The 10886-nt window shown below is 42.0% G+C and overlaps 1 protein-coding gene across 1 annotated transcript in view; it reads left to right on the top strand.

The window, feature by feature from the left end:
• The first annotated feature begins 431 nt into the window (after positions 1-431).
• Positions 432-10886, top strand: part of runx3 (RUNX family transcription factor 3) — a 54472-nt gene continuing 44017 nt past the window's right edge. The window contains exons 1-2 of the mRNA XM_008399599.2: positions 432-626; positions 930-1022. Coding sequence (XP_008397821.1) covers positions 965-1022 — 58 coding nt within the window. The 5' untranslated portion in view covers positions 432-626; positions 930-964. The remainder of the gene's footprint in view (positions 627-929; positions 1023-10886) is intronic.

Below are 10886 nucleotides of genomic sequence, written 5' to 3'. Positions count from 1 at the left end.
CAAGTTCAGGGTAGTTCAGATTAGTCTCCAAAAGCTGCTTCTTTCAATCTCGTGCCTCTCATCTCTGCTGTGCTGAGCTTATAACATTTTACTGCTTCACTGGTTCATCTACAATTACTGGACATTCAACAGCGGCGAAGGCCCCTGTGTGGTTTGTACTCAAAGGAAAATAAGATGTTTCCAAAACTTCGGACGACCAACGAAAAGTGAGAGCAAGTACTGGAAGTCTGCAAAGCGTGGAAAGTACAGGACAAAACAAAAACTAAAAAAAAAAACTGAAAAAAAAGCCAAAAGACAGCAGGAGAAGAAGAAGAAGAAGAAGGGAGGGAGAGGGTGGGAGGGAGAGGCCCGGTGACCTCATGTGACATGTGACGTGGGCTCCACCACTCACGGAGGGGAGTGTGTCTGTCTCTCTGTGTGGAGGATGGCGAGGAGGATGCAGAGAGACTGTGGCTTGTAGCCTTTTACTAGCACTGAAGCTCCAGTCAGGCCACCGCCGCCGAGGAAGAGAAAGAAAAGTGGCAGACCACGCTGTCAGACAAGCGGGTTAACCTCGGAGTGTCGGCCTGCTGAGTGACAGACCGCTCTGTTGCGTGGGCCCCCGCCTTCTCTCATCTCCAGCCCTGGTGAGTCCACCTCCCACACCTGGACACCTGAGAGCTCCGGCACCGCCAATGCCATTCAGAATTCAGTGCTGCTTCTTTCTCTTGCATTTCTCGCTCAAACACGTTCTGGTGCTGCTGCTAGCACATGCTGCTGCTCTCTCTGCAAGCTTGTGGCTTGGGATTCCTGTGGTAGTCAGAAAACCCAAAGATTCTTGGTTGCAAACAGAGCTCCAGGAGTTCTTACCCTCTCAGGCTCGCCTTCCTTCCCGTGCTCGTCTGTTTCACTCTGTGTTTTAATTCTGCTTTCGTCCACTGTTTCCAAAGGTTGGTGGAGACTGGAGACACGGTCCTGTCCTGTCATGGCATCCAACAGCATCTTTGACTCCTTCTCCAACTACAGCAGCAGCCTACTTAGAGGTGAGCCCCTAGCCCAGCCTCGCATCTAACCCACTCTCTACTTGTTTATACAGTTGATCCATGTCCTTGTTCTTTTCTTTTTCTCATACTGCTCTAATGTGCTGAGACAGATTATACCAAAAAAAAAAAAAAGAATAAAAAGAGGATCTGGTTTGCACTTGACTGATATGGTTCCATAAAGGCCTCTCAGCTTCTGTGTTTTCTGTAGGCTTGATCGAGTAGCTCCATAATGGGATTCTCACCACAGACATTCATTATCAAGTGAAACTCTCTGCGAGAATACGAGCTCAGAGGCTCCATGTGACTGGCTGCTTTACTGGAACACGGCAATGCAATGAAAGAGTGAATAGGGAAAGGAAAGGAAAGAAAAAGAAAAACATATTAGTGCCTGACTTCCAGGAGGTACTTTTGGTCTTTGCGGTGAGGTGAGTGCACTTGGCTGTCCTTAATGAAGAAACCATTTGTTACCATGGCATTTGCAATCAGACAGCTTTTGCTCGCAAACAACGTTAAGAAGAAGAGGAGAAAGACTGGCAAGGCTGTGACAAATGTCAAGAAAAAGAAATGCTGGGCATTGTTGACACTTCAGTTGTTAATCTATGCTGGAGGCTTCAGTCATTTTCAGCCACAGAAAGACAGCAGAGGATAAAAAAAAAAGGTCCTTTCCCAATTAAGGACTTAGCTGTGTTAATTAGAGACAGCCACAGGAGAAGCACTACCACTTCATAATTGTTTGCAGAGTTTATCTTAAAAATCTCCGGAGCCTCACACATACACGCAGTCAGACTCCCCATCTGTGCCTCACGTGAGAACAATCCTCTGATATCCTCTCAGTGACAGCAGATGATGTTCCAGTGTTCTCGCAGCTTCTGCAGGCATTTATAGTTTCCTCATGTCACAGCTCCAAGTCACCCCCCTTCTACCACCCGTCCTCTATATCTGCTGGATCTGTGCCCTTCTTCATCAGATCAGCGCACCACCAATGTCAGGTTTCATGCGTGCCGTCTATCACGCTTTTGTTCGCGGGGATCTGATTTTGATTTCGAGATGTAAGGCAGGACTGCAGACAGCGGGTCAAAAAGGGAAACAAGAGCCAGGGCGCTCAAAACGGCGACCAAAATCAATAGCGAATGTGCAATTTTATTTTAAAATCCACGCAGCAGCCAGGGGACTGAAACTGAACACAAAAAGGCCAAGAGATGTTAAAACATCCACTTCAGTCTGAGCGCATTTAAACTGGGGCTACCACATGCAAGCAAAACAACTCAGAATGGTGCGTCACACATGCAAAGGAATTGGACCTTTTTAGGTGCAAGCTGAAGCGGATAGAAGCAGTTTTAGAAAAATCAAGCTCATGGAAACGCTGTTCTCAGCTCCTCAGAAGTCAGGAAGCACAAACCAAGCACAACATCAAATTCACGTGTGCAAATACAGACTCTGAAAACCATCTTGATCTTTTCTGTTTTCATGTAGCGGTATCTCTCAAATTTCAAAAAAGCCAAAGAAAAAAAATCTAAAAAGGAAAATTAAGCATCAATTTTATCAGCACAAAAACAACGATCGCTGTTCCAGTGTTATTTTGGTAATTCTTTTATATATCACAACCTGTTTCACAGTGCACACATCTAAGTGTGTGATGTGCAACATCAGATGCACTTCGCGTGAGAAGCTAGAGGACGCCTCACCTCAGAAACCTCAGTCCTCCGCTGAAAGCTCAGGGAGACACACACAACTACACACAAATAAAACTGCACAACACACACACGCATGCATACACACAAGGGAACAGACAGTGCTTTTCTCGTGCTGTTTAACTCTGTTGAGCACAAGAAAAAGCTAAAAGTCTGACAGTTAGCGAGTTGCGAGAAACAGAAGGAGACATACATGCTTGCGCCTCGCCGAGGTGTTAATCTGATGCAGACTCATGGAGCTGCTGCACTTCGCTGATAACAACCACAATGAGGCTACACCTGCTAACCCTCACACAATTCAAGCAGAGCAGCGTTTCTGGAAAGAAATTAAATGAATAAAGACGCGGGCTCCATAGAAAGAAAAATGAGTCGTAACATTTATGGTTGTGGTTAGTTTGGGAGTATTTACATCAGGTGGAAAACCTGGTTTGTTAGCAGCAGAGATTGGGCCTCTGTGGAGGGTCATATCCTTGGCTCGGTTTCTGTCACCTCATTTCCATCTGCTTGGAAGGGCCGCAGTGTTCCCCCTGCAGGCTGTTTTTATTCATGGTACACGCTCTGGAGCCAGCTTCCTTTTGTGGCAGACTAAAAAAAGGTCTCGAGTTTATTAGAGTAGAAGGATTTTTATGTGTTTGGCTTATTGTGCTGAATGAATGGAAGCGAGAATTTCAGTGAGAGAAATCCTCAGCACAGTAGCGAGGTTAGTTTCAAAGAGCTTGCTCCACAAATGCAGGGAAGGCAGCATATCATCCTCACCAGAAAGAATCAATGTCACCAGAGATAAAAGATTCAAATGGTGTTTTCAGCGGCTTACTTAAATAATAATAATTTAAAAAAAGCCCCCTGCACAGTAGCTCCGTCAAAAGAGATGCCTTAAAATTTGCGGGATCACATGCCTTGCTTCTGCTGAATTTATTACCAAGTCATATGAAGAAGATTTTGTTCTTTTCTGTTGAATTAACATGCCTGATTGGAGTCCATTCAAAGCGCCGCTGAGTGAGAGGCCCGAATATGAAAAGACTGGCGTAGCAGGCTGAAAGCTGTAACCAGATATAAAGAGTTTCAATATTTTAAAGCGAAAGCAAATAATAGAAAACTCATGACGACCACAGAGCAGCGAAACCCTGTCTCCAATTTAGCAGAATATAATATGTATTTATAAAACTCTGAAGGCATATGGGACAGAAAGAAGGTTCTGGACTTGATTAGGGCTCTAAACGTATTTCTGGGTACTTATTTACTTTCCAGTCCGTCTCGCTGCTTCCACCTCCTGTCAACACAACTTTATAGGACACACTTTTAGGGGTTTGCAAGTGCGATGGCTTCGAGGTAGAGGGGTGTACTGATTATGTGGTCGACTGATCCCCAAGCCTGGCCCGATCCGCCCGATTCTGGCTCAAAGCGTCGAGCTCCATCCTGCGCGGTCAAGGTTAGAGTGTTGTTGTAAATATAATTTTCTGGTGGTCGGCGAGCGACCACACTGCCCAAATTCTTCTGCTGCCGATCTGATAGAATGAATTGGCGAATAAGGTTTCTTTTGATTAAAAGACTTGCTCTGAAAGGTCGAGCTGCTTCTTTCAACAAGCGCACACGTTAGTGGAGATGTGGGCGGGGGGATAATCCTGCTGCAATGTACAGTGGAGCTGAAAAAATTTAGAGAAGAACCAGGGTGAAGCTAACGTTGGGCTAATCATCTGGAGTAAATAAGCGCTGACCTGGTGTGGTCATGTTGGACTGGACGTCCACATTAATCAACAAAAATAACTTCCTTTTCATTTTTCTGGAGAAAAGTACAGAACTTAGCTTCTTTAAGTTTCAGGAAATGTTGTTTTGGAGAAAATACAAATGCAAAAGTATTCACACCCCTTGTACTATCTCCACAAACATTTGTACATTTTATTCATGTTTTAAATCAAAGAATTAAAAATATAAATATAAAACCTTGCACTCTGCCTACATTGTTCCCAGTGGTGGAAGCATTATGCTGCGGGGAGCTTTTCTTCAGGAGGACAGGAAGCGAGTCAGAGTTAATGTGAGGACCGATAGACCTATGGGTGCTTTCACACCAGTCCTCGTTAAACTGCTCTGATCAAACTGTAGTTTGTTTGCAGGTGTGAATGTGCAATAAAACTCTTACAGACCACTCCAAAAGCAGGATGTGAACAGTAGCGCAGGGCATTCTGGGTAAATACAACCAAAACCAATGTGTGATGCGAGTCTAACACTAGAGGGGAAAATAGCTTGTGGTCTTTCACCAGTGGCAAAAGTGAAATCCTACAATCACTAAAATCTGACGTCACTCCATTTTTATATACATTTGTGAAGAAGGAAGTTGCATTCATGTCTTCTTCAATTGTTTTAGTGTTGTTTCCTTCAGTAGACCTTGGCATAGCACCACTGCAGGCGATTGAGATGGTGGGGGGGGGGCTGTTTTTCAAAGTGTTTGGTTAGTTTGACAGAATGCAGTGTGGAAGCAAAACAGCTGAAAATCTACCAAATGTTGTAATTTTGGACCCAAATCAAACCAAGTCTACTGGACTATCAGCTACAAAAACAATCTAAGTGTAAGAAAATTCTAGCATAAAACCGATTGGATTTTATACCAAAAACTAACTTAAATACATTTGGTTTCCATTAAAGATGACTAATTTCAAGTAAAGCCACTATCTTGATTTACTAATTTTTTTTTTCATTTCGTTTCAAACCTACGCCCTAAACCACAGGACGGTCTCAGGGCCTATAAAGCGGTAAAGCCAGGGCCGTAGCAAAAACACAAGCATCATTGTGAGCTAATTTACGCATCGACCTAAAATTATGTAGCGACCAAATTCAATATGCTGGCAATTTGCAGCAGAGATGAAAATAAGTCAAACAATTTAAAAGGTTCATCACAGGTTTGCTTTGTTTTTTTTTTGGGGGGGGGGGGGTGACTCAGAAGAAGAAAGAAAAGTTTTGTTTAGACCCCTCCCTGCATTGTTAACATGATTTCTGCTGCTGCAAGAAGGTGGAAAATCAAAACATGACCAAGAGCGACCTCGACTGCTTTGCACTTTAGTTTTGAACATTACAGCTGCATCCTAACCCACAAATTACTTTAATGGGCAGGCATGGGGCTGGTCCTTAGCACAGAAATTGACTTCAACTTATGGAGATCCCACATGTACCGAAACATAGCAGACAGCAACATCATTTATGTCTTTGACTGGAGACAAGGGTAGTGAGGATTTATTATGTGTGAAAATTTTGCTAAGATCTAACGGCACCATTCTGTCACCATCAAAGAATTAAAAAATCATGTTTTTCACATCTTTCGCAGTGAATCTTCACTTCATTATGACTAACTTTAATCATGCTCAAAACATCCTTATAGCCGATCCTTCTTCCCATAAGCAATAAAGAAAGAACCTAATTACGGAGGAGGAAAAATGCAGATAATGATAGGATGCGAGGCTCTGCAGGATACAAGATGTTCTCCGATTCTGCTTTTTCCCAGAATTTTTTTCTCAACTTGTTTACATACATTGTTGACGCTCCAATAAAACATGTTTTTGTTTTTTTTTTGGGGTGGGGGTGGACTTCTCCTGTCTCTTCAAACATAATTTTAACTGCAGAGAATACATTTTTTTTTAATAGTTTTTTTTTTCTTGTTTTGTGAAGCTGGCATTTCAAAAATGGGATTTCAGTTCTCTGTTCAACTACTCATCAGGGGGAACAAATAACCGTCAGAGCGCCTAACTGCGTCAGTAATGGGCCACCTAATTGTTCCTTCCTTTTTGGCAAATTTGATCATTCTCATTTATGTTACGACTGAAAGAAAATCACAGAGTTAGTCTGAAGTGGTGGAAAGTGTTGAAATTACAGCTGAAAGACAGCCCTGTGTTGCTTTTAGCTTGCAGGGTTTGCTGATCCAAACAGGTGGAAAAATCAGCCCTGTTTGATGCATGAGATCAAAAATTTCCAGCACACGCAGAAGCCGACGAGCGAAAATGACGGTTAGCCTTAATATATAGGACTACGTGTCAAAGTATGTTTTGTGGCCAGATGCAGCATCTTAAAAGCACCATTACAGGAAGTCCCATACAACCCTCTGAATAATAAACAGTTTTAATCTAGCTGCTTTAATTCAAATCTACTTCCTGTTTAAATGCTAATTCTATGTCTCTCATTTATTTTGTGTCGTACGACGGCAGCTTTCTGCGGTGTTTACAGATTGATCGCAGGTTTTTTTTTGCCCTGAAGTAAACTTCAGAGGACTCGTATTTTCTGCGCCGTGCCTCACTTCTGTATCGGCTCAGTAGGAAACACCATGCCAGGGATTCCCCCTAAGCAGAAGTGGCCCCTGCGCTCCTTCTGTATCGTCGGTCTACAGCGAGGTCACTCCGTCTGCTTTTCTCACGGACGCAGCAGTCACGAGCGCAGACGTACAGTTAAAAAAAACAACAACAAAAAAAACAGCCGACTGACATCACTTACCAAATCACACGCCGGTTTTGGTAGAAATTAGATGTCTAGATATTAGTCATTCCCTGGTAGATAAAAAAAAAACTACAGTTATTTTTCATTCAACTGTATTAAGTTGAATAAGCCCATATTTATACATTAAAATGTATTTTTATTGGTCTGATGTCATGTTCTAACCTTAAATGTTATAATTTTATTAGTAAAAAAAATCCCCATAATTCATAGGAGTCTGATTGGACTGTTCCATTTGTATTTTTTTCTAGTCAGAAGAAACATTTTGGTTAACTTAGAAGATGTTTTAAACTTATAATTCGGTGCCCCCATGACTCCAACTTAGATTAAGTGAAACATAATAGATGATTTAAGTTTAAATTTGCAAATATATGAATACTTGGGATTAAGTGTGGGTCTATTTCTCATATAATCTTTGTTGTTGTGCCAATTTATGACAAACCGGGGATCCTGGATCAGTTTAAATACATCAAAAACACTTTAGGAGGTCATGCTGTCTTGTGCTGAAGAGGAAATCATGTTGTCATGTTTTGGGTATTTCAATAACACGACAACCCCAACCGCCCCAGTACTCCAGCAGCACCTTGGTTAACTTTATGGACTGGCCACCTCAATCCAAGGACCTTAATCCAATAATCAAACATGGTTGTACAAACCCCAAACAGATGTTAGACACAAAAAAATATGTGTTGTGTGTTTCACGGCATTTTTGATCATATTGTGAAAGAATATTTGAGTTTATATAAAAAAATACAAATTCAAACAGTTTTGGTTTTTTGAGCTGCCTTTTTTATAGAGTGCTAACAAACTTAACCAATTTTTCTTGGGAATAGGACGTGCAGTGTTCCTTGGAAATTTGTGTGCATAGAAATAAAAGCTATTATAAAAATGTTGAGTTTTACTCACCTCTTAAAGCACACTACTATTATTTTTTCATGCAAGAGGTTTGACGGCATAGGAACATGATTTAATTGCCATATATGGGGCACATGCACACAGACAGGAGTTGGAGGCTTGCTAATGCTGAGTCAGAGAGGAGAAGTGCATGTCATCATGACGAGTATGACGTTTCTTTCAGCTCTAAGTGCTATCTGAGTTCATCCTAATAGCTGGTCCAAGTTAACATATGGCTTCCCAATGGATTACTCCGGTAGAATTACTCACTGGGTGACTGAACAGCAGCGTCTCTAATAATCAGCTAAAATCTGGGCACTGAAATGGACATTTCAAAGCTTTTGCCGTCTTCTAAAATCTTGCTGGACTCCCTCTCTGCAGAACCGAAGCACATAAACGCTTTTATTAGCCAAGGAACATCCAGTTCTCTTATTTTCTGGAATTTGATAAAAACATTAGAAAGACAGCTAGTTCTGCTAACACAGCCAACCTGGCAGAAAGTTTGTGTCACATTGACTCGAACGCAGCTTTTCCCCTTTAATCATCGTGATGACGCAAGAGGCAGACGGAGGGCCGCTCATTCATGCCGTACATGAGGTTTGATTAACCTAATCACCGGGCAGCCGTACCCGGAGCTACTGATTGGGTTTACAAACGCCGCTTGTCATCGTTGTGTCATTAGCTCGTCGTTAGCTGTGGCCGCCTTGACGTGGAGCGGCGACGTGCCGGGCCTAAACACAGCAATCAGGGGATTAGAGTCTGAGCCTCAATGGACGCCTCGGGCTCTGAGTCAAAAGAGAAAAATCCTGCATTGATATGTGTTCTCCACGTGGCTGCTTTGCTGGTCGTACGGAGGCAGCGCCACTGCTCATTAGCTGTGAAGATGATGAGAGGAAGCATTCAGTGACTCTAGACCCGCAGGTGGTTTTCAGGATTAAAACAAATCCGAGGGGACGCGAAGGCTTCCAACTGGTTTAGCTTAATCTTAAAGTGGGAATCAAGCCCAGCTGTGACTCTCTTCTGCCGCAGCTACACCGATGTCTTTTAATTATTTTAATGAGTTTTATAATCATCAAATGTTCAAACGGTACTTGAATAAGGTACAGCAATATTATGTGTCTGAGGGATTTCCAGAGCTCCTTGACTTGCAGCCACTTGAGCCACCACACCCCTGCTTGCTTCCTCGCGATGAGAAGCCCAGAGTCGAATACTTTCCAAGAGTTGTCTCACGTCTGCAGAGGAAAGTGGCATGGACAGTTGTCAGGAAACCGGCACCGGGTCCCTGCTCCGATCTGGTTGAAGTCTGCAGTGAGTCAGAAGGAGCTCTGGAAGAGTGACCTTCTGAATGAGGTTTTTGAAGTCTGTTTGCTCAGGAATGACTGTGACAGAACCTGACAGAACCGACCCCACTGACAGAACGCCTGAGCAGCAACGGAACAAGTTGAAAGGACATAAAAATAGTAGAAAAGCCAAAAACCAATACATGCTCTGTGTTTGTGAGTTTTTAGACGGCTATGCTTGAATTCATGGGAGCAGAAGTATCATACGGGAACAAAAAAAAAAACCACAGTGTTGACGAAAGCAGTTTGCTTTTTATATGATTTTGACACTAATCTGTGCAAAATATTCAGCTGCAAATACATCGCAAAAATACAAATGTTGACTTTAAAGGTAAATTATTGAAAATGACTGCATGCATTTTGATAAATGTTAACAAATTTAGTGAATTAAAATGCATCTCAGATTAAATATTTATCTCATGAATTTCTTTAAGAAAAAAAATGGTGCATCTCAGTCTGAACTTCTTTGAAAATTCAATCTGTTTCAAGAATCTGTTTCAGTTCAAAAAGTAAAACTTTTTCATCATATAGATTTGTCACACACTGCAGTTATATATTTTAAGCTTTTATTCCATTATTACTGATGAAAACGTAAAATCTTACTTGAAAAATTCTATTAAGTCATCATCAGACAAATACTGCTGGCATGGCCGACGTAATGACGAGAAAGACGTCTAAACTGACAGCTATGCAGCAGAAAGTCACTGACACCTCTGCAATTAGGGTAAGCCACAAAAAGTCTAATGCAAAAGACAGTGCTGTATGCGTACGTCAAAAGAAAGTTTAGGGGAAGGAAAAAGTATGGTTGAAAGAAGTGCCTATAGGTGAAACAAACGCCCACTGAAAAAATTTGGCAAAGTATTTCAAAAGCCACCAAGCATAAAGGTGCTTACGACATACCCAAAAACAGTGCCAATACTTGTGTTAATGCTGACCTAAACAAAACATTTTTATAAACGTCTTACCTAGATTAAGGAGGAAAGGTACTAGGTGGATGTAACAGTATAATAGTGTACTCCAAGGGGGAGCAAGCAGATACGGATGCTATAAACAGGACAGATTGATTATAATGACTTGTATTCCTAATAAAATGTATAGATAAGACAAAACCAGATGATAAGACAAGCTCTAGTTTACTGCTTGTTGGTGAAAAACAATTTAAGCCATTTGAACATACAGTACAGTCGTCGCTCTTCACATCATGCGTTGCAGACCTGACCATGTTCCTTCACAGTTCAAAGTAACAGCGACTAGTCTGAAAAAGTAACAACATGTGGCTTTTGTTGCAGAGAGGAATGAACAACAGCATTCCACGAGCAGCCACATCAAAGTTCTCCCCTGCAGTGGTGCTAAATAAGGGCAGACCATCCTGTTCACCCCTACCGACATCGTCCCTGATAATTAAACTTTTTAAAACTGACGCTTCTTCCTCATCGGTTTCAAACTTTTCAAATGTGTAGGGCTTC

The sequence above is a fragment of the Poecilia reticulata genome, linkage group LG22 (assembly GCF_000633615.1).
Source record: "Poecilia reticulata strain Guanapo linkage group LG22, Guppy_female_1.0+MT, whole genome shotgun sequence".
In the NCBI taxonomy this organism is placed as follows: Eukaryota; Metazoa; Chordata; class Actinopteri; order Cyprinodontiformes; family Poeciliidae; genus Poecilia; species Poecilia reticulata.
This window is presented reverse-complemented; position numbering and strand designations above follow the sequence as displayed.